We start from the raw sequence: 23286 nt of genomic DNA, 5'->3' as shown, positions 1-23286 counted from the left end.
ACACACATACACACACACACACACATAGACACACACATACACACACACACACACATAGACACACACATACACACACAAACACACACACACACACACACACAACCACACTCTTGAACTCGCTTTCCCATACAGACACACACACACACACACACACACACACATACAACCACACTCTTGCACTCTTTTTCCCATACACACACGCACATGTAATTTACACAACCGACAGTAATAGAGCTCTCCCTCCCGCTTTTCTTCTCTTTCTCACTTTGTCTCCTTCTCTCCCTCTCTCTTTCTCTGCACTCCATTCTAATGCCCTCCTCCTGCCCTCCTCTCTCATCAGTGGGGCGGCCCCGGGTTCGGCCCCAGGCCTGGACCATCATATCGGGTGGCACCTCGTCACCCACCACCCCCCCCCCCCCCCAACCCCCTGCCGCTTTTGTCCCCAGGCCCCTTCAAAGCCCCCTCAGCCTGACAGGACAAGCTCTGGTCCATGCCGACCAATTAGGTACAGCTGTCAGTCGGGTCTGCCCGGGCCCTTTCGGCCCCCACCCTCCCTCCCCCTGTAAAGAGCAGACCCTTGGTGGACTCTGGTGGCCCTCGAAGCCTCCCTTTGGTTCCCGTCCGCTTTGGTTGCCAGAGGGGAGAAAAAAGGCCAGAAACAGCCCCCTATCCAAGCAATCAATTAAAGGGGGATAGCTTGCTCTGCTCCGTAGCGCATTGTTTGGGCCCGCAGCGCAGGGATGTTTTCTGGGGTCCCCCCCACTGCGAGGGGGCCTCCCCTGGGTGTAGCGGGGCCGATTGGACATGGTCGCCGTGGCATCTAAGTGCTCTATTGAGGTGTCACGGGGAATGGGCCACGGGGCGAGCAACTTTGGCACGGCCATTGTTTGTGTCTCTGCGCTGGCAGGCACATTGCTAACCTGCACACATGCTTATGTGCGTGCAAACATGTGCACAGACATAAATAAATACAGACACATAGGCACACAAACACACACACACACACACACACACACACACAGAGGGACAGAGAGAGAAAGAGAGAGAGAGCAAGCGATCCACTCATACACACTTGCATAGTGTCTATGGCTTCCCTTCTAAAAGTTCTAAAAGTAAATTTGATTGTGAAATATTTGTGTGTGGGTGTGTTTGTGCATGGAACATGTCAAGCTTGTGTGTGCATTTTCTTTAGCCTGTCACCGATATCTCCCCTTCACCCCCCCCCCCCCCCACCCTTTCCCGCCGTGGAGCAGTGCCTGGTGCTGGACAAGTTCAACGCTGCCACCAGCGAGGATGAGCTCACCTACTACGCGCTGGACTTGCTGGAGGACAGCAAGCTGTGGGCAGGGCTGGTCTTTGAGGAGGTGTACCCGTGGACCACCGATATACCCCAGCACGTCAAGTTCAAGATCCGCATGGACATCGATGTGGTGGAACGCACCAATAAGATCAAGGACAGGTTGGTTGGATGAATGTAACAGTACTTCATTAGGTTAACATCTTCTTATCTATGTGATTCTGTAGTAAGCTGTGCTTATCTACCAGCCTATTCTCTCTCTCTCTCTCTCTCTCTCTCTCTCTCTCTCTGTCTCCCTCTCTCTCTCCCTCTGTCTCACACACACACATACACACACACACACACACACACACACTTCTTTTGGTGATGTCCTGTCTGTCAGATACTGGGATCCAGGTCCCAGGGCCAACGCCATGGACGACCTGCGTTATGTGTGGGGAGGGTTTGCCTACCTGCAGGACATGGTGGAACATGCGGTCATCAAGACGCACACAGGGAAGGAGTGGCCTCTGGGAATCTATCTGCAGCAGATGCCCTACCCGTGCTATGTGGATGACCTGTGAGACCAACATTAAATGAATTGCACATGTGTCTACCTGGTTGTGCTCCTTTGAGCAGCAGTGTACTGCAGTGCAGTGAACTTGTGCCTGTGCTCCCCCTTTCCTTCCTTCTCTTCTGGTATATTCTTCTTGCCTCCACCCATCTTCTTTGATCCCTCCTTTTCCTCTTTCACCATCCTCTCCTCCTCTCATCATCCCCTCCTCTCTTCTCTCCCCTCCTTACCTCTCCATTTGTCTCTCCTCCTCTCCTCTCGCCTCTCCTCCTCTCCTCTCATCTCTCCTCTCTTCTCTCCTCCTCTCCTCTCATCTCTCCTCTCTTCTCCTCTCCTCTCCTCTCGTCTCTCCTCCTCTCCTCTCTCCTCCTCTGCTCTCCACTCCTCTCTCCCCCTCTCCTCTCATCTCTCCTCCTCTCCTCTCTCCTCCTCTCCTCTCTTCTCCTCCGCTCTCCTCTCTAGCTTCATGCTGACTCTGAACCGCTGCTTCCCCATCTTTATGGTGCTGGCCTGGGTCTACTCTGCCTCCATGATCGTCAAGAGCATCGTGCTGGAGAAGGAGCTCCGCCTCAAGGAGACGCTCAAGACCATGGGCGTCACCAACGGCGTCATCTGGTCCACCTGGTTCATCGACAGCTTCATCGTCATGGCTGCCAGCACTGCCCTCCTGACCGCCATCATCATGGTGAGGCAGTCTGCGACCCTACCATGGCCCAAGAGGGTCATGAAGCTCAGTCACTAGAGGGTCATGAAGCTTAATAGTACAAATGACAAGAACAATAACTGATTTTAGGAAATCAAAGAAGTCACTACGACTACACTGAATAGTTTTTATCTGATTCAATAATGGTGACAATGATGATTTCAACATGCTGCAGTGACCCCTAGTGGCACTAATGCTGAATACCAAAAAACATTTTTTCCATAGTTTTTTCACTGTTGACAGAATGGATGAATGTGTCTCTCTCTCTCTTTCTCCCTCTCTCCCCCTCTCTCTCTCTATCCTTCTCTCAGGGCGGGAAGGTGTTGAACTACAGCGACCCTTTCATCCTCTTCCTCTTCCTGCTGGCGTTCACCACGGCGACCATCATGCAGTGCTTCCTGATGAGCGTCTTCTTCAACAAGGCCAACCTGGCGGCGGCGTGCAGCGGCATCGTCTACTTCACGCTCTACCTGCCACACATCCTCTGCTTCGCCTGGCAGGACCGCATCACCAAGGACATGAAGCTCATGTTTGTGAGTGTGTGGAGCGCTGGGCCATAGACGCCTGTGAGGGTGCTGGAAAACTCCCTGCTTCAGGCAGGGAAAAGTAAAAGGTAATGAGAGAGTGATCTTTTTATTTGATGTGCAACGTTTTGAGCCCCTGGCTCTTCCTCGGGCTACTCTAGGGCTCGAAAAACGTTGCACATAACATAAAAAACCTTTCAAGGGAGCTGTATGGTGTGCGGATCTCTCTCTTTAACTTTTTACTTGAAGTGAAAGTGTTAAGTGCACAGGTAGAAGACACATGACTGAACTTTAACCTTCTGAAGCTGGAGTTCAGTTTTCCAGGCCTGGACACCCGGTACATGCCTGGGCCAGAGAGGTGGATGACGTCTGTCTGTCTGTGTGTGTCTGTGTGTGTGTGTGTGTGTGTGTGTGTGTGTGTGTGTCTGTGTGTGTGTGTGTGTGTGTGTGTGTGTGTGTCTGTGTGTGTCTGTGTGTGTGTGTGTGTGTGTGTGTCTGTGTGTGTGTGTGTGTGTGTGTGTGTGTGTGTGTTTGTGAGTGTGTGTGTCTGTGTGTGTCTGTGTGTGTCTGTGTGTGTCTGTGTGTGTGTGTGTGTGTGTGTGTGTTTAAAGATCCTATCCCCATCTTGGCCATAATCCATACATATCAGGTGTCTTGGCATATGGAACTGTTCCATTGTGATTTCAAAATGGCCCTTTTGTGATATGGTGTGTGCACTGTGTGCATTCTAACTGCACACACACTCACCCTCACACACACACACACACACACACACACACACACACACACCCTCACACACACATACATGAAATAACAATAGGCCCTATTATTGCTAAGGGGCACATATATGATCTGTGTGCTGAACTGTTATACATTCTGTTTGAGTGGAGCAAACAACCGTGCTCTTTGAAGGCTGGAGCAGGCGCTCTGTTAAGCATCAGTCCAGTGTTGACAGAAGAGTTACAGTATTCTTGAGAGGCTTGAGGAAACGTGCTGATGAGAGATCACACGAGACGTGTGTGAATATTAAAGTGAAGGGCTGACGTGTCTGCCGTGGAGTCCCAGGGGGATTACACAGAGCTGGTTTGTACAGTCGACGCCAGTGTAGACGGTCCACTTACACAATGCAACACAACACAACAGCCAGGGATTACACAATGAGAGTTTGCTAAGAAAGGTATGAATGAACTTGTTGAAAGAGTGCTATTACTTCAATCACCTCTCTTGCAAATTTGCTTTTAAATGAACATTCTTTTGTTTTTCACTGTCACTCACTCACTCACTCACTCACTCACTCACTCACTCTTTCTTTCTTTCTTTCTTTCTTTCTTTCTTTCTTTCTTTTCTTCTCTCTCTCTCTCTCTCTCTCTCTCTCTCTCTCTGTCTCTCTCTCTCTCTCTGTCTCTCTCTCTCTGCATTCCTGCCTGCCAGAGTCTCTTGTCTCAGGTGGCGTTTGGCTTCGGGACAGAGTACCTGTCTCGCTACGAGGAGCAGGGTCTGGGGTTGCAGTGGAACAACATCCAGACCAGCCCGCTGGAGGGGGACGAGTTCTCCTTCCAGACCTCCATTGCCATGCTGGGCCTGGACACGGTCATCTACGCCCTGCTCGCATGGTACCTGGACAACGTATTCCCAGGTGATTGGTGAAGCAGCACGTTCACAAGCAGACAGGAGCTTGAATTTCCCCTTGGGGATCAATAAAGTATCTATCTATCTATCTATCTATCTATCTATCTATCTATCTAGCTCAACACTGTTGTTAGAAACTGTCGTTAGAAAGACTAGATACGCCAGACTGACTTCCCTTGTGACAGATGGGAACTGAGAATGTATGCCTGTTTCCATAAAAATCAATGCTATTAACAATGCCACAACCAACAATAGAAATGGATCCATATTTTTATGTTACGTATCGTGCTATCTTTGGTGCATCTCCAAAGCCAGATATTTTTACGGTACGTAGCAGGTTCAACAGTGTTCTTATGACTAAGCCAGCAGTGATCTCATCTAATTATACAGGCCCCTTAAATAGCAGGATAAGGTAGCAGCATTCCTGGAAAGATAGATTGAGATGTCAGTGTGGAATTCATTTAAGGCCTGAGGAGTCACTTAAGGATTCTCCAGGAGAGTGTCAACAGATGATGACTACACACAGCAATGTATGTGAACACACACAGTCCAGTCACCTCACCTGGTCAGAGCCTGAGCCTGTACACTACGCTTGTAGTATGGCGTTTCCGAAACTGTTTTAGACAATGCTCTGATCATTGTTTCTGGTCATCATTCACATTTCATCCCAGCACTGGGGTCAGTGTCCAGTTTATTAAAAAGTTAGTGCGTTGCTGACTGTCCCTTCTCTGCATTATCAGGACAATACGGCATCGGGCGGCCATTTTACTTCTTCATCCAGCCCTCCTACTGGTTTGGCCTGGAACCGCTTGCGCCCAGTGAGTATTGTGTAGATAAGTAATGCATTACTGTGTCAGGCCAATGTAGGACTGTAACACCACTGCTCACACCATCAGCATTCATAATGAATGTGGTGTTCTGGTATAGTAGTAAGTAGTGAAGCTGTTCACAATGTTAGTGTGCTGACTCTGGTAGAGGTGTTATGACACCATGATCACGACCATGACACTGTGACTGTCACCTGTGCTCCTCTTAGTTTTAGACAAGAAGGAGGTCCCGCAGGAGAAACCGGCTTTTGATAACCTGGCGAAGGAGGCCCCTGTGGAGCCAGCGCCGAAGCCTCCATGCCCAGAGCCCGTGGGAGATGACCAGGAGAGACGCGGCTCCTGCAAGCACCAGGACATCCGGGAGAAGCTGGAGAAGCTGGAGAAGGAGCGCGAGGAGCAGCTGAGGAAGCAGGAGGAGGAGGAGGAGGAGGCGTACCACAACCTGTCCGAGGAGCAGAGAGGTACGCCACGGCCGTCTGAGTCAGTCGAGCAAAGTTGTTTTTCAGTCCCTTTTAAAGACCCACCTCTTTTCACCACCACCTTTGGCCAGTGTCTCCCTTTATGCCCCAGTGTTTAGTTTTAAATGTTCTTTTTTCTGCATTTCTTAATTTATTTTAACTGTAGCCCTTTTTGTTTTTGTGCCTTCCTGTATTTATTTATTGCACTTTACTGTGAAGCACTTTGGTGCGGCTAAGCCGTCTGTAAATGCGCTATATAAATCAAATTGACATTGACATTGACATTGAGCAAAGGGCCTGGATGTGCTGGTGTGTTTGGGTACTGCTTGGGCAAGGTTGGGGTTGACCGGCGTGTTAATAACAGGTGAAGGTGACACCTGAGCTGGGATGTTGTTTAGGAGAGAGGGCCTGAGTCACGAGGTGTTGCACTGCGCTTCAGGTGAAGTCTGAAACAAAAGGCAATAAGGGCCTCCATTCCCACCAGGACTGGTACACACACCCACGCACACCCACACACACACACACACACACACACACACCACTGTTCAAGCCAGGAAATATGAAGTTTTGTGGGAAGTTTGTGCCCTTGAGAGTGTGTTTGCTCTCACTTGCAACACTGTAGGCCCGGTGTGTGTGTTTGTGTGTGTGTGTGTGTATCCGTGAGTGTTTGCGTGTGCGTGTCTGTGTGCTTGTGTGTGTAAGAATGCTGGTTAATGTAAAACTGAGGTGCTCCCACCACCTCGAGCGAAAGGCATTCCTTTCCACTGATCCTTTCCACTGATCTCACGCTACTCAACCGCGGCTGTCACCGCCATGCCTCTCTCCTCCTCCTCTCCTCCTCTCCTCTCCTCCTCTCCTCTCCTCCTCCTCTCCTCCCCTCTCCTCTCCTCTCCTCTCCTCTCCTCCTCTCCTCTCCTCCTCCTCTCCTCTTCTCCCCTCTCCTCCTCCTCTCCTCTCCTCCCCTCTCCTCTCCCCTCTCCTCTCCTCTCCTCTCCTCTCCACTCCTCTCCTCCTCATCCTCTCCTCTCCTCCTCCTCTCCTCCTCCTCATCCCTCTATCTCTCTGATGGTTCCCGGGTCCTCTGCTCTCTGCTGCGCTAAATCCCTTTCTCTGCCTTGGCTTTGTGGAAGTTAAAGCGGAACAATCCGTTTGCTGCACTGGAAGTGTAATGGAATGTGTGGAGGAGGTCATCTGCCTGGAATTACAATGTGTCCCTCTCATAGCCAGGGGAATGAATGGCTAGTGTGGGTTCTCTGATAGGGGAAGATAGCCTGGGCTGCGTTGGCTGCCCACTGACCTTAACTTCAATATGGGGAACAAGTGCTACTTAACAAAATGTGTTTTATGAGAAGGTCATGGAGTGTAAAAATGGAGAGCATGTAAGAGAGAGTATGTAGCATTGCCGGGACATGGACACAAAAAGAAAAAAAACGAAAGGCAAAGGTTATAGTGATGCATGAGTATGAATATAATGGTCACTGCACTTCATGGTCAAAATGAGTTGAAACAGTCATTACTGTTTTTTGTGTGTGTGTGTACGTATATATATACATATATGTGTGTGTGTGTGTGTGTGTGTGTGTGTGTGTGTGTGTGTATAATGCGTGGGTGCATGTGTGTGTATGTGTATGTGTGTGTGTGTCTGTGTGAGAGAGAGAGCAGCTAGATGTATTTATACTCTGTACACCATAACCCGTTGTGTCTCTTCTCCCAGGGAAGTCGTACTTTGAGGACGAGCCCACGGGTCTGGTGGTGGGCGTGAGTGTGCAGGACCTGGTCAAGGTGTTCAGTGGCAGCGCCCGGCCCGCTGTGGACGGCCTCAGCATCACCTTCTACGAGGGTCAAATCACTGCCTTCCTGGGCCACAATGGGGCCGGCAAGACCACCACCATGTGAGGGTCACAAAAAAACACACACACAAGCACACACACAGTGACACTCAAACAGATAAACATCACACACTGGAAGAAATATTTAGTATGCATTGAGATATGCAGCCTGGTACAAGCACACACCTTTCCTGTATATCAGCCACTGAACTCATGTATATGTTGACCTTTCTAAAGCCTCACTGAAGTTATGATTTATATTTAAAAACAATCCTGTGACCTATGAATATGTCTCTTGCATACTGTATGGATGCGTTAGGCCTGTAAACAATCGCTCCCATTTGACAGTAATGTTTCTAGCAGGTCTTCGGCACCTGACAGTTTGACTTATGAATGACTTGACATTACTGGTTCGTTGACATCATTACTTGTGGTTGACATCAGACAGGCTTGACTTGTGTGGACCAAATGATTTTAACCAGGGGGGTACAACTGAAGGGATTTGATGGAGCCTTTAGGCAGTTTTTCTTTTTTCTGAAACTGTTTTTATATTTGGCAAGGTTTTCTGATAAAAAAAAATAATATAGGATTCTAAATGACAGGTACTGAAGTTTGGCAACAAGCCAATTTGACCAGCATAGTTTTCTCACACAATGTCACACAATGGCTTTAGTTTATGCAGGAGGCTAAGTGACTTTGGCCATCATTTAATTTAGAGCCCTAAGTTTCTATGAGGTGATTAGGTTATTGAAATGGGTAAAATGGGTAGATGATTTCATTGACAATTCCTTACCAATAAGGACTGTAAAGAAAAAGTGTGTACTTGTTCAGCTGTTTCAAGTTTCAAAATGAATCACTTTTGCTGACTACCAAAAATTGCTCACTATCTTTGCAAATAACTTCAAAACACTGACCAACTTTAACAGTTGCACTTTTTTGTGGCAGTCTTGCATCCTTGTGAGAGTAAGAGAAAGTGCAAGCCTGTGTCATTTTCAATGTCAGGTCCATCCTCACTGGAATGTTCCCTCCGACCTCTGGGACGGCCTTCATCTATGGAAATGACATCCGCACAGACATGGACACCATCCGCCAGTCTCTGGGCATGTGTCCCCAGCACAACATCCTCTTCAACAAGTGGGTGCTCTTCATCCTCACTGATAACACCACAGGGCCCAGTGTTTGCATGGATAGAATGTCTAGTTTCTTTACGTCGTTGTCAGACCGCTGCCCTAAGGGTCATTCACACCAAGAACGATAACGATAACTATAACCATAACGATAAAAAGCGTCCACACTGAACAACGATAAACATAGTCTCTCCTTGTGTTAATGAATGTGACGGCTAATCGTTCTCAAAATCGTTCTGAAAGTGGTCCCCAACGATATTGTTCTTCATGTCGTTATCGTTATAGTTTATGTGTGAATGTCGTCATTCATATTAACGAGAACGATATTTGTTAATAGTTATCGTTATCGTTATCGTTCTTGGTGTGAATGACCCTTTATCGTAATATTTCTATTCCACCTTAATTTTACCAGCTTTCTCTTTCTCTTGATTTGTGCTCAAATTCACTTCACATTCTCTTGTCTTCATTCTAATGCTGAATCTATCTTTTTGCCTCTCTCCTTCTCACCTTCTCTCTCTCTCTCTCTTTCTCTCTTTCTTCCCCTCTCTCTCTCCCTCTCTCTCTCTCTCTTTCTCTTTTTCTTCCTCTCTCTCTCTCTCTCTCTCTCTATCTCTCTCCCTCTCTCTCTCTCTCTCCCTCTCTCTCTCCTCTTTCTCTCTCTCTCTCTCTCTCTCTCTGTAGCATGACGGTGGCGGAGCACATCCTCTTCTACTCGCTGCTGAAGGGCAGGCCTCTGCCGGAGGCGCAGGAGGAGGTGGAGAACATGCTGGAGGACCTGGGCCTTCCGCACAAGAGGGACGAGGAGGCCCAGAACCTCTCAGGTGGGCATCACACTCCCGCCTGGGTCACCTGTAGTCTTGTATCCCTGAAATACACACCGCTGTGTGGCTCCCACTAGCCCTGTAACGGTCAGATAGATAGCTGTGCAGCTATCGCCTGTGTCCTCTGTAGACCTGTAAGCCTAAAATACACAGTTGCCTGGCTTTCTCGTGGTGCAGGACAGTGTTTCATCTAATGAATGTTAAAAGACTTATGTGCCTAAATGGCTGTGTTTAAATTGGGATTGTATTACATTATACAACAATTGGGTTCTATAGAAATATTTATTTGTTTCTGATTGGCCGAGAGACGTTCCATGAGTTGGAATATCCCTGGACATTTCAGCTACTAATAAATCACTTCGCGATACAATGCGAAGATTCAACACCATGTTCTCATCCCAGCTCTCCACTATTTTAAGCAATGGGTTACTCCTTAGCAAACCATAACGAAACAGTGCTTCACCACATCTGTGGATTAAGCCACACAGTCAACTCTAAGTAAGATAAACGAGGATGCTAATTGTTCTCAGCATTGCCAGCATTGTGTATAATATGATTGTCACTTGGAGGAGACTTATAGATAACTAATACAGTTGAGTGGTTCTGCAATGTAGGCTATGTTTCCGTTTTTTTGCAGTACCATGTCCCTTTCATGACATGGCCCAGCGTCCTTGTAACATGCATGCAGCAAAGCTAAACATGAATGTGATTTCAGCCTTCAACATTTCTGAACCACAAAGACCCATGACGAGGGATCTGGAATGTTGGTTACCTAGCAACCAAGACGTTTTCAGATTATTTAGTTTGTGGTAGAATTGTTGTACAAAAGCAATATAGCATGAGTGAGAGTGGGGTTGGTCATGGATATTCCCACGGGTGTTGTTCGGGCGTAGCCACGAGGCCGGAGGCCGAGAGACGTTCCATGAGTTGGAAAAAACCCTTGGACATTTCAATGAGCATGAGTGAGAGTGGGGTTGGTCATGGATATTCCCACGGCTGTTGTTGCCTGCGCCACTCGGCCTCCGGCCTCGTGGCTACGGTCGAACAACACCCGTGGGAATATCCATGACCAATCCCACTCTCACTCAGTGTCAGTGGATCCAACAAGCTGGTATCTTCGGCATCCTCTAGCTGTATGTACATTTCATTCGCTTAAACGTTGCTGCTCTTATTGCTGGGTGACATAAATGGTCAAATAAATCACATAGTCTCTCATAATTACCCAGTCACGTGCGGTAAGGTCAGAACCTGGGTAGGCAGTGTGCATTCACAAATCCAAACTCATTTGTAGGCTATTTTCCTGTTTTTCCTGTTTTAAGTCACCTGTCCTCGGTGTCATGTGATGAGTGTGCTGTTCATGGTGCGGCCTCTGCCGTGGGCCTCTTCTGAGGATCTGCTCACTTATCAGGTGGCATGCAGAGGAAGCTCTCCGTTGCCATGGCGTTTGTTGGCGGGGCGAAGGTGGTGTTCCTGGACGAGCCCACGTCAGGAGTGGACCCCTACTCCCGCCGCTCCATCTGGGACCTGTTGCTCAAGTACCGCACAGGTAGCCCCCTTGCTCCCCCTGCTGGTTGCATCAGGAAACAGCACTTCAGTTGTATTGGGTCCATTAAATGTTAGTAGTTGTAATTTACAGTAATAATTACTGTAATTATTATTGTAAATGATCATTTTATTTCAACTTGCAGGCCGTACAGTGATCCTGTCCACGCACCACATGGACGAGGCGGACCTGCTGAGTGACCGCGTGGCCATTATCTCGCAGGGCCGCCTGCACTGCTGCGGCTCACCGCTCTTCCTCAAGAAGCGCTTTGGCGCCGGCTTCTACCTCACACTGGTGCGCCGTATGAAGGACGAGCCACCACGCATCAAGAATGAGGTGTGTGTGTGTGTGTGTGTGTGTGTGTGTGTGTGTGTGTGTGCGCGCCTGTGTGTGTACATGGGTGGGTGTCTGTGTGTGCATGTGTTTATGTTTGTGTGACTGAATCTAAATCTTTGAATCTTTGTGAGACTGAATCTAATCTTGTAATTATTGCACCTATCAAAATTGTGTCCTTATGTAATATTTATTCTGAATTGTGGACACAAATAAAGAAGTAAAGAAGTAAAATGTGTGTCTGCAATACTGCTCATCATTTGCCATCACCTCAGGACTTTCCCAAGCTAGCCTTCACCCCCTGTGCTGTTCTGTGTTGCAGGGGCAGTGTGACTGCACTGAGGAGTGCTCGTGTAAGTGCTCGCTCTGCACCAAGTTTAAAGAGGGCATCCTAGCTGAGCCTGTGGTGCCTCGTAGACAGATGGAAGGTAGGAGTGTTGTCCCTTTGTCCTGACCCCTGAGAGCTGACCGGCCTAGCCACTCTCCACTCAGCTGTCACAACAAAGGAGGATCTGTAGTCTTCAGATGGGTTTAGTCAGAAAGAACACCCAAAAAACACCAAACCAGAGAAAAACAGTAACCTAAAGTGAAACTGACAGCTTTATGGGTCAGTCTAATTTGGTCAGATGGGTCAGATTTACTGTGGGACCTCTGGTTTGGGCTTTGTTCAGACACAATTGGCAGTGAAAACCAGCCATATGTCTGTATGATAATGTCACAGTCATATGTGTATATTTAGATCTAGATTTTGAAATAGCCCTCTGTGACGTAGCCCTCTGTGTTAGCCAGTATATTACTGAATGTGCCAGGACTTCTAGTATTTCTAGTTATTCCTCAGTTCCTCATTCCTCAGTATTCCCTTTGGTCCCCTAAGCACCTCTCAGGATCTGGAACTGCAGACCTCTCAGGATCTGGAACTGAGATTAAGTCATTGTGTACTGTACTGCATGTCTTCTTAATACTTTTAGAACATGTCATGCCTAATATTCTCCAGGCATATCCATCTTGGAAATATATGGTTTTAAAAGAATGCTGTCTGTGTGTCTGGTTTTGAATGTATGCCTGTGCCTGTGCACGTGTGGGTGTGTGTGTGTGTGCATGTGTGCGTGTGTGCGTGTGTTTGTGTGTGTGTGTGTGTGTGTTTGTGTGTGTGTTTGTGTGTGTGTGCGTGTGTGTGTGTGCGTGTGTGCGTGTGTGCATGTGTGTGTGTGTGTGTGTGTGTGTGTTATGTACAGGGGATGTGGTGGCCATCACAGCCCTAGTGCACCACCACGTCCCTGAGGCCCATCTGATCGAGGAGATCGGACAGGAGCTGACCTACCTGCTGCCCCACCGGGGCTTCAAGCATCGCGCCTACGCCAGCCTGTTCCGGGAGCTGGAGGAGACCCTCTCCGACATGGGCCTCAGCAGCTTCGGAGTGTCTGACACGTCCCTCGAGGAGGTGATTGACCTTCACAAAACAACCCTCTCTCTGCAGCTGATATTTACAACTCAATTCCTCCACTTCCCTCTTCCTATTTCTGCTATTAGAAACTCCATCAGATAAATATGTTTACTGTGATCAAAGGGCTGGGAGTACTAGTTATGTAGCATAGCTGGTCAAGGCTGGACAGTCATCCACCTTTGCTTAGTTTGGCTTTCCAAGTACTGTATTTTCCGGACTATAAGTCGCACCGGAGTATAAGTCGCACCAGTCAAAAAAATTTTCATGAAGAGGAAAAAAACAAGAAATATATATATATATATATATGTTGCCCCTGAGTCGCAGGACCGGCCAAACTATGAAATAAAGTGCGACTTATAGTACGGAAAATACGGTATGTTTATCCACACACCTCTGCTTGAATTACAGAAAGAGGGGAATTGAGAGGTCCCATTGATGTGGTTTTCTGCTTAAGTGAAAAGTATGACTAATTCAGCACTAAGTATTCATGAAGACGTTTCTGTGTTTTCTGAAGATATTTTTGAAGGTTACAGTTGATGAAGAGACGGCGCACCTTGGCAAAGCAGCTCCAGGTATGGGTCAGTTTGCTCTTCCAAACAGTATGTTTATGGTAGAGATTTCCTTTGTCTTTCCTATTGTGATTTGGCATGGTGTGTTTGTGACAGACCTATGTGTGAATAATGTGTTTACATTCCTTCCAATCCTGTCCATTGATGTATATTTCCTGTCGATTCCTCTGTCCTTTGGCTGCCATCCCTGTGTGTCCTGTCACTGTAACCCGGTCCATCTCTTGACCCTGACTGTGCACCATACAGCCCAGAGCATGATGCTGCCTAAGCGCCGCGTGTTGCCAAGCAACAAGGTGGCAGTGGATGTTAGGGCAGCAGGTGATGGTCCCCTTAGCTGATGCCTCGGCTGGTGAAGGGGAGGTCTCTCCCCAGCTGCCATCCACAGCAACCACCATTTATCCCATTCGTTCATTGGTAGCCTGTCTGTATGTCATCATATGTGACGTACAGCACTATTATACGACATAGACTTCCTTGAAAAATAAATGGTACCACGTAGCATCATACATGTATGTCTGTATTACTATACCAAACTGCACCATAGCTTTGTAAGTAGTGCCAACCCCTGACTATGATCCAGTTCCTGCTAGGTTTTAGCCAGTAGGCCTTTAATCTTGCATTCGACCAAGCCTCTAGTGTAAGCGTCCGGAGGATCTCAAAAGGCTGTTGAGTAGCATGCTGGAGTGTAGTATGCTAGGATGCGTTACAGTATGCTGGTTGGAGGGTCTGCTACGACTTGCTGCTTGTCGCAGCACCTGAAAACTGCATTAGATGAGTGTTTCAGTGAAGTCCGCTCTGTTGAGGTAGGCGTTGAGGCATTGCCCGTTTTTGGAGAGACTGCTCTCAGATCAGTCATGTTCTGTCTGATGTTTTACCGTCGCCCAAACAGAGGAGGCGAAGGGGAAGGAGGCACATGCCAACGGGCAGGGTGGGCGGCTGGTCAGCGGCGAGGGTCGAGGCTCCTCGCAGGTCAAGGGAGTGTGTCTGATCATCAAGCAGTTCATCGCGTTGCTCATCAAGAGGTTCCACCACGCCACGCGCTCCAGCAAAGACTTCCTGGCCCAGGTACACAGCACAGGGGCGGACATTCATTGGGTCAATAGTGATGAAGAGAAGGCATTATTTGGGGCAGCCGTGGCCTACTGGTTAGCACTTCGGACCTGTAACCGGAGGGTTGCCGGTTCGAACCCCTACCAGTAGGCACGGCTGAAGTGCCCTTGAGCAAGGCACCTAACCCCTCACTGCTCCCCGAGCGCCGCTGTTGTTGCAGGCAGCTCACTGTGCCGGGATTAGTGTGTGCTTCACCTCACTGTGTGTTCACTGTGTGCTGAGTGTGTTTCACTAATTCACGGATTGGGATAAATGCAGAGACCAAATTTCCCTCATGGGATCAAAAGAGTATATATACTTATACTTATACATTAGGAATGCAAGTATAAAACCACACTCTCAAGCGTTTGCTCTCAGTAAGTCTTTATTGGACCATGTCAAAAGATGGTCCTAAGCCATCATCAGCATGTGGCCATCATTAGCAAGGATTGCATTCCCATTCAGATGGTTGTATGTTTCAAATTGGCAATACAATGCAAAAATCAGCATGTGGCCATCATTAGCAAGGAATGCATTCCCATTCAGATGGTTGTATGTTTCAAATGATCGGCAATACAATACAAAAATGGACATTTTATTCTGTTTTGTCAACTACACATTGAGTCTAATTCCTCCCACAGATTGTTCTTCCTGCCAGCTTTGTGTGTGTTTCGCTGATGTTCACCCTGATTGTCCCTCCATTTGGAGAGTACGCCAGTCTGACCCTCACGCCGTGGATGTACGGCAGGCAGTTCACCTTTTTCAGGTGAGCCCAGCCTCTCAGTTACGAACGACCCCTAACCCAGACTGTTGTATTCTTTTAGCACATTTTCCTCAGTTGCATCTCACAGTCGGAAGATTGCAGATCACCATACTTATGTGTTTGTCACAGTTTATGATACAGTATGTGACATACACATGTATTAACACTATAGGGTCAAATACAAGTGTAGTGTGCTTGAAGTGAATTGAATGGTCATGCTGATTGGATGTAAAGTGAGCTGCATGTTCCCTCTCATGGCCATGTGTTAGCAATGAGAGGGCCCAGGATCCTGGCATGAGGTACTTTGCGGACGTGCTGCTGAACAAGCCTGGCTTTGGGACACGCTGCATGGCAGACGAGCCCCTCGAGTGAGTACGGTGCTACAACAAGCTCTAGCCAGCATTTAGATAAGTCATCAACACTATGGGCATTTGAGTTTGATTCTATTGCCAGTATTTTATGCTCTGGGCCTTTTTGTAAATCACCTGCAGGTGTTTGATTCTTTGTTTGTAGTACCTTGTGCAGCATGTACTATTAATATAATTGAATTAATATACAGTATAGTATACTATAGTATAAGATAGGGTAGAATAGAATAGTAAAGTAGAGTGTAGCATATAGTTTAGTATATAGTATATTGGTGTGTATATTGTAGTGTCCTTGTGAATGTTTTGTGTCATTTGTCCTATAATGCCATGGCATCTGGTCATGTGAATGATGATGACCTCTGTATTTAATCTGCCCACTCTCTCCTACCAGGGACTTCCCCTGTAATAACATCACCACAGAGTGGGAGATGCCGCTGGTCAACCCCGCTCTGATCGAGATGCTGGAGGGACGAGAGTGGACACAGCTGCGGCCCTCACCCGGCTGCCAGTGCAGCACGGCCAGCAAGCTCACCATGATGCCTGTCTGCCCAGATGGAGCCGGAGGACTGCCCCCGCCACAGGTCACACACACACACACACACACACACACACACACACACACACACACAGCAGGAGACACATGCACAGAATGCTAACACACACACACACACACACACACACACACACACACACACATACACTCACACACACACATACGAAAGGGAATATAAAAAAGTCACACAAACAAGCATGCACACACATATACACAAAATATGCAAATACAGCTAAGAGAACATTGATGGAGATTTTTAATGAATAGCTAACATGCTAATAGCTAAGACCTGCTAACATCTAATTGATTTTAACTTTACAATTTTTTTACTTTTTGTATTTTTTGCAGAGGATTCAGTCCACAGGAGACGTGTTGTTGGATTTGACAGGCAGAAATATTTCTGATTATCTGGTGAAGACATATCCCACCCTGATCAGCACCAGGTATGGTGCTTGTGTTCACCAGGCTGATTTAAGTCCTTATCAACCCCTCTGTGTGTGTGTGTGTGTGTGCTCTGAAGGGGGGAATGACCCTTGTGCTTCAATGACCCTGAGTGTTCTTTTATCCACAGTTTGAAAAGCAAATATTGGGTGAATGAACAAAGGTACGCATTTGAGTCCCTTGGCTTCCTACAGCAACTTCTTACAGATGGTCCTAGAGTGCCCCCTAGTGGTACCTGAGCAGGATTTTTTTAAAACAGTGATGTGCTATTGTCCTGGCAGGTATGGAGGCATTTCTGTGGGAGGTCAGCTTCCAGTCCTGGACGTAGAACCTAAAACAATCCAGGACACAGCAGCCCAGTTAGGACGCCTGCTCAATATCACAGGGGTATGTGTGTGTGTGTGTGCATGTGCGTGTGCGTGTGTGTGTGTGTGTGTGTGTGTGCACACGCGTGTGAGTGTGTTTGTGTGTCTCTCTGTGTGTGTGTGTGTGTGTGTGTGTGTGTGTGTGTGTGTGTGTGTGTGTGTGTTTTGTTTGTGTGTGTATATGTCAGTGAATGAGACAACTAGCTATCTCAGTTAGTGTGTATGTAGAAATGAATATTGTGAATAATGTTATTCCTAGATTATCAGTACTCTGTATCTGTGTCTATTTCACAGGGAAAATATTCCAAACTCACTCTAAAGGAGATTGGAACCTTTCTAAGATACATGGAGACTGAATACAATGTAAAGGTGAGATATGCAATATCTTATATTATATAGATAAATAGATACTTTATTGATCCCCAAGGGGAAATTCAAGTATACCAGTACTGTACACAATGCATGCATACAGGTACACTGCCGTTCAAAATTATAACAAATTAGTAAACAGAATGTGCCTTTGGAACATTGGATGAATGTTTGCTGATAATGGGCAGTTTAGATATTGCGTTAAAGATCATCCATTTCTTTCTACAACAGTCATTTACAACATTAATGATAAAAACAAGGACATAGTGACCCCAAACTTTTGAACGGTAGTGTATATATCAATACAGTGGTATTATACTTTCATATAGTTTGTCTGTAAAATTCATGGTCCCTGTTTTCTGTAGGTGTGGTACAACAACAAAGGCTGGCATGCCATGGTGGCCTTCATGAATGTGGCTAACAATGCCATCCTGAGAGCCCATCTGCCCAACAGTGCCAACCTAGCAGAGTATGGCATCACTGTCACCAACCACCCCCTGAACCTCACCAAGGAGCAGCTCTCGGAAGTCACAGTGTATGTGTCTGGTACCTTCATGAATGTATCATGTCTCAAATGACAGTTTCCCCAAAGGCTCTTTAAAATGGACCTACAGTATACAGTAGGCTTTTCAATATGGAACATGTTAGCATTTTGGGTTATGTTTGTATATGTCCAGAAATATGTTTGTTTCCATATTCAGAGAAATTAATAGAATTGTGATACCATAGACATGCAGTACTGGTGTTATTCCGTACCGTACTGTATAACTATGGGCTCTGTCTGTCTGACACACAATGTGCAATGCATTGCACAAACGAATGCTAATTTAATGAACTGGGTAAAATATTTTGCTAATTTAATACCACTTAACACCACACTACACACAAACGTTGTTGGGTCAGTGCACAGACAAGGACGTGCTAAGTACATGAATCCTTTGAAGTGGCACCATTTCCATTAAACTTCTGAAAATCAGAGATTGCAAACTCATTTAAAGTCAACCTCATTAAAGTCATGTTTCTCTAGATGTTAGATAAAACTCTTCAAATTACTCAACTAATTTCTACTGCATTGCACTGTGCGACGTGTCAATAAATCAGCAAATATTGCTTTTGCCGCCTGCTCTCCTTACATAGTGACTGCAACATGATAGCTGCATATAGTGCGTGCTGCGGATTCAAATTAGTGTCCTATACACGTTTTTATCTGTCTGATAACCTCTCCCCACCTCTCTCTATCCTTCTCTCTGCCCATCCTTCTCTCCATCCATCCTTCTCTCTGTCAATCCCTCTCTCTGTCCATCAGTCTCAGTACATCGGTGGACGCGATGGTGGCCATCTGCGTGATCTTCGCCATGTCCTTCGTGCCGGCCAGCTTCGTACTCTACCTCATCCAGGAGCGGGTGACCCAGGCCAAGCACCTGCAGTTCGTCAGTGGGGTCAGCCCCATGGTTTACTGGATGGCCAACTTCTTCTGGGACATGGTCAGTGGGCCCCCCGCACAGCAACATGCCACAAACACACACACAAACGCACCAGGGAACAGTCTGGCAAGTTGGACCACACCGACTCCATTCAAAACAGATGTCTGGTCTTTTGTTTGTTTGTTTTTGTTTGAGCTGCTTCTGGGACATCCTGAGGGCTCCCGAGGGTGGCGGATCTGGAGGTTGTTATTGTGCCCTTCCCCACAGCAGGTCCCAGGGCAAACAGGAACGGTTTTCATTTTGTCTCCATCAGGTGAACTACTCAGTGAGTGCAGGCATGGTGGTGGCCATCTTCATGGCCTTTGATAAGAAGTGCTACACCTCGCCCGCCAACCTCAACGCCCTCATCGCCCTGCTGTTGCTTTACGGGTGAGATTGGTATGATTCATGTGGTCTATAGCTCAAACCTCCTGTTCTGTAAATTGCAATAATTCCACTTAATGATGATTATGATATCAGATCTGTTCATAATTTCTTAAATTTGAGAAATGGAAAACTAATGTCTAAGGAACATTTCTGGCACTGTTTGGGACAGACAATAAAATCTATATATCTATCTATCTATCTATCTATGAACTGAAGTGGAATTCCTAGGCTGCAAAACTGCCCACCAATATACAAAACGTTTGATTATGGTAAATAGTAAATGGACTGCATTTATATAGTGCTTTTTTGACTCCTGTGAGCACCTAAAGCGTTATTATTAAATCTCTAATGAGTTTTCTAATGTGTATGCCATATAATTATGATTATATTAGACCTCAGGTTGAAAAATTGAAAGGCAATGGATAATTCATCATAAAAGGAGATGAGGGGTGAAAACTAGATCATTGTTCCATTTCTTGACTAAGTGAGGTGGTACTCCATCTGGCCTCATGCTTGCAGTGGTTCACATGATCTTGGCCAAGCCCTCCAGCTGGTCACTATGGTCCATGCTATGTGCTCTAATGTGAGCTCTCAAGGGGTGACTTGCTAAGAAGATGAATGTCAGTGGCGGTGACACGCTGCTCTGTTGAAGGGTTGTGTATGGTGGGGTATTTAAGGAGGTCATTTATCAGTCTCCGGTGCTGGACTGTCATTTCTCTCTGGTGAAGCAGAACTCTCATCTCTGTCATCACTGGACAGGCAGCCATCACTAACCCTATCGGATGTACACTGGGGGCAACAGTTGCCTTAGGGGCAATTACAAATTCTATAGAAACATTCTAGAATATGAATTAGGCCATTCCCAGGTTGGGACTTTATGGTTGATGGTGGGCATTGTCTCATTAAATAAGCCTTGTAGTACAGTGTATATAATCATTCTTGCCCTATATGTGCTCATGGCCCATTGCAGTGCTCAATCCATCTTTAGCTCCTGTCAAAACAAGTGCTGGTTCACTAGCTATATAAATCACAATAGTACTTGAATTACTGGAGCACTGGCGGTTTTGTCGTCTACAAACTCCCTCTCTCTTTCTTTTCTTCTCCCTCCAGATGGTCCGTGACACCCATGATGTATCCCCTGTCGTACGTGTTCAATGTCCCCAGCACGGCCTACGTGTCCCTGTCCAGCATCAACCTCTTCATAGGCATCAACAGCAGCGCTATCACCTTCATCCTGGATCTGTTTGACAGCACGGCAGTGTGTACACGCACGCATGCACACACACATACACACACACACACACCACACACTCAACTCTTTAATGTCCCCTTCCTCATGAGAATCAGTCAAAAGGCTGTATTTTCTAACATCATTACTCTGTGGAAATTATGTTAGAAATAATGTATGATGTGTTTTGTTACATTGGTTTTGTTCTACTCTTCCGTTGTTGACTCCCCTGTTGACCCCACCTGTCTCTGTCTCTTTCTCTCTTTGTGTGTCCACTGCAGGCTCTCTACAAGTGCAACCAGGTCCTGAAGAAAGCGCTACTGGTCTTCCCACACTTCTGCCTGGGCCGCGGGCTCATTGACATGGCCATGAACCAGGCGGTGACTGAGGTCTATGCGCGCTTCGGTAAGACCCCCTTACCCAGCACACACCCTCCCCCAATCCAACTCCATCACCCCCTCCCACCTGCCCCTGGGGGCTGACAACCCCCCCCAACCCCCCCCCCCCCCCCACACACACACACACGCTCTCATTGGTTGCCCCTGCAAAAATGCCGTGAGCAACCCAAACCCAAGGCCCCCTCGGCGATGTCACTCAGAGGAGAGTATCCCTGGCGCAAGCCGATGGCCATGGAAATCCGACTCTGTACAGGCGTGGGGAGCCAGGCTATGTCAGTGGTGCTCTGTGAAAGATTTGCACCATAGTGGCAGCATTTGGAAGGGCTCCAGTAGCTGAAAATTTGACAGAAATCTCTTCCCTTGATAAGTCCTTGATACCCTTGAGTAGAGAGAAAGAGAGAGATAGAGAGAGAGATATACACGGAGATGGAGTGTAATAAGGTGTCATGTTTGCATGTGTTTATAAGAGAGTTGTAAAAAAGACAATGAGTATGAAAATATCAGGAAGGTCTGCTGCCCTTTTGACAACGTCAGGAGCACTAGACTTGATATCAGACTTTTCTCTTGTTATCAGACTTTTCAGTGCAGTTTATTCCTTGACTGTGTGATCTTAATGATGAGTATGCTACCAAAATAGTTGGTAAAATCGTGGTTCATTCATTCCAACAGAAGGATGTACTAGGAATACTATAGTCTCAGCTCTGTAAGCAGAGCCCCTTATAAATAAGAGTGAGTGCACAGAACATACTTAGAATTCAAGAGTAGATTTCAAATAGATTACATGTATTTAAAATAGATTACATGTCTGATTATCTGACTAACAAGAATGCTGTTGTAAGTGCTCAGCAGACAGGATTCTGACTAGCTTGCCATCTTTTTTAACTTTTTGTCTCATTTCATAGCAGACGACTACATTTGTCAGTTGACAATTTCCTTCATTTAAAACAGCCGCACACAGGGATCATTGACGGAGGATCAGTATGTAAACTGAAGGAGAAAGTCGGTGTATTCGTTTTAGTGTTTGTTTAGCGCACTGGTTTGTACGCTGACAAGAATAGCAAGCAGTTGTTTTTCTGCCATCCTGTACGTTATTGCCTTTTGTTAAGAAGACTACTGCATCGAATATTTCATGTGTTGCTTATGAACAACTTGGTTATTGGGCACTGCGATTAATACACGGGTGTGGCTAATGTATGACTTTGTCTTTTTTAATTTGCATAAAACACTGTCCTGCGGTTTATACACAATGTGGCTAATACACAGGGAATTCATGTAGTAAGGAAGGGACATAGTTTCCTATGCTCAGTGTGTGGGGAGCCTCCCAGAGTATCCTATGGATCCCAAACCCAACGGTCACTCCTGTGTGTCCTCAGGGGAGGACTTCAGTCTTGACCCCTTCAGCTGGGACTTCCTGGGAAAGAACCTGTTCTTCATGGCTATTGAGGGCTTCATCTACTTCACCATCAACATCCTCGTCCAGTACCGCTTCTTCCTCACGCACTGGTGAGTGGACGTGTCAGAAAACTGTGCCGTGAATTAGAATGTGTTTATGTTTATGTGAGCTCCTCAGTACACTTCACACTTTATTAGTATATTATTCTATTAGTGAAATGACAATTAAGTGAGTCTAGAGTCTACATAGGTAACCAATGACATTAATTAACATTAATTTGCTAATGATATATGAATGAATGTGTTTTACATATTCAGTGCGAAACCACTTTGTAAAGCACACCTTTAACAAACCATATCATCTCTCCTGTCCTCCGTGTTCTCTCTCTAGGATGCCTGACCGCCCACAGCCCCCTCTGGTGGACGAGGATGTGGACGTGGCCAAGGAGAGGGAGCGCCTCCACACCGGGTGCAGCAGCAGCGACATCCTGCAGATCAGGAACCTCACCAAGGTACACGTGGGAACCGACTCAACACACACTTACGCTCATTTGTTAGCACCAAGGTACACGTGGGAACCGACTCAACACACACTTATGCTCATTTGTTAGCACCAAGGTACACGTGGGAACCGACTCAACACACACACTTACGCTCATTTGTTAGCACCAAGGTACACGTGGGAACCGACTCAACACACACACTTACGCTCATTTGTTAGCACCGAGATACACATGGGAACCGACTCAACATACACTTATGCTCATTTGTTTGCACATGCAAAGCAGAAATCCATCAATGAGAAGCTTTATT

At 46.7% G+C, this 23286-nt stretch overlaps 1 protein-coding gene across 1 annotated transcript in view; it reads left to right on the top strand.

Annotated features, from left to right (window-relative positions):
- abca4a (ATP-binding cassette, sub-family A (ABC1), member 4a) overlaps positions 1-23286 on the top strand; it is a 51510-nt gene that overhangs the window by 23326 nt on the left and 4898 nt on the right. Inside the window, exons 12-41 of the mRNA XM_076291429.1 lie at positions 1254-1459; positions 1680-1856; positions 2313-2535; positions 2865-3086; positions 4509-4713; positions 5447-5524; positions 5743-5994; positions 7706-7883; positions 8823-8954; positions 9629-9768; positions 11177-11314; positions 11457-11647; positions 11967-12072; positions 12880-13085; positions 13603-13653; positions 14552-14722; positions 15388-15512; positions 15779-15877; positions 16269-16458; positions 16779-16873; positions 17002-17034; positions 17153-17258; positions 17531-17605; positions 17971-18140; positions 18912-19089; positions 19343-19458; positions 20566-20713; positions 20965-21088; positions 22455-22584; positions 22865-22985. Of these exons, the coding sequence (XP_076147544.1) occupies positions 1254-1459; positions 1680-1856; positions 2313-2535; positions 2865-3086; positions 4509-4713; positions 5447-5524; positions 5743-5994; positions 7706-7883; positions 8823-8954; positions 9629-9768; positions 11177-11314; positions 11457-11647; positions 11967-12072; positions 12880-13085; positions 13603-13653; positions 14552-14722; positions 15388-15512; positions 15779-15877; positions 16269-16458; positions 16779-16873; positions 17002-17034; positions 17153-17258; positions 17531-17605; positions 17971-18140; positions 18912-19089; positions 19343-19458; positions 20566-20713; positions 20965-21088; positions 22455-22584; positions 22865-22985 (4386 nt within the window). The remainder of the gene's footprint in view (positions 1-1253; positions 1460-1679; positions 1857-2312; positions 2536-2864; positions 3087-4508; positions 4714-5446; positions 5525-5742; positions 5995-7705; positions 7884-8822; positions 8955-9628; positions 9769-11176; positions 11315-11456; positions 11648-11966; positions 12073-12879; positions 13086-13602; positions 13654-14551; positions 14723-15387; positions 15513-15778; positions 15878-16268; positions 16459-16778; positions 16874-17001; positions 17035-17152; positions 17259-17530; positions 17606-17970; positions 18141-18911; positions 19090-19342; positions 19459-20565; positions 20714-20964; positions 21089-22454; positions 22585-22864; positions 22986-23286) is intronic.

Source organism: Alosa pseudoharengus, unplaced genomic scaffold (assembly GCF_046254945.1).
Source record: "Alosa pseudoharengus isolate Yale_2024_CS ecotype anadromous, Long Island Sound unplaced genomic scaffold, YU_APseudo_1.1 YU_APseudo_1.1_scf_18, whole genome shotgun sequence".
Classification (NCBI taxonomy): Eukaryota; Metazoa; Chordata; class Actinopteri; order Clupeiformes; family Clupeidae; genus Alosa; species Alosa pseudoharengus.
Note: the sequence above shows the minus strand (reverse complement) of the source record. Positions and strands in the feature narration are given on the sequence as shown.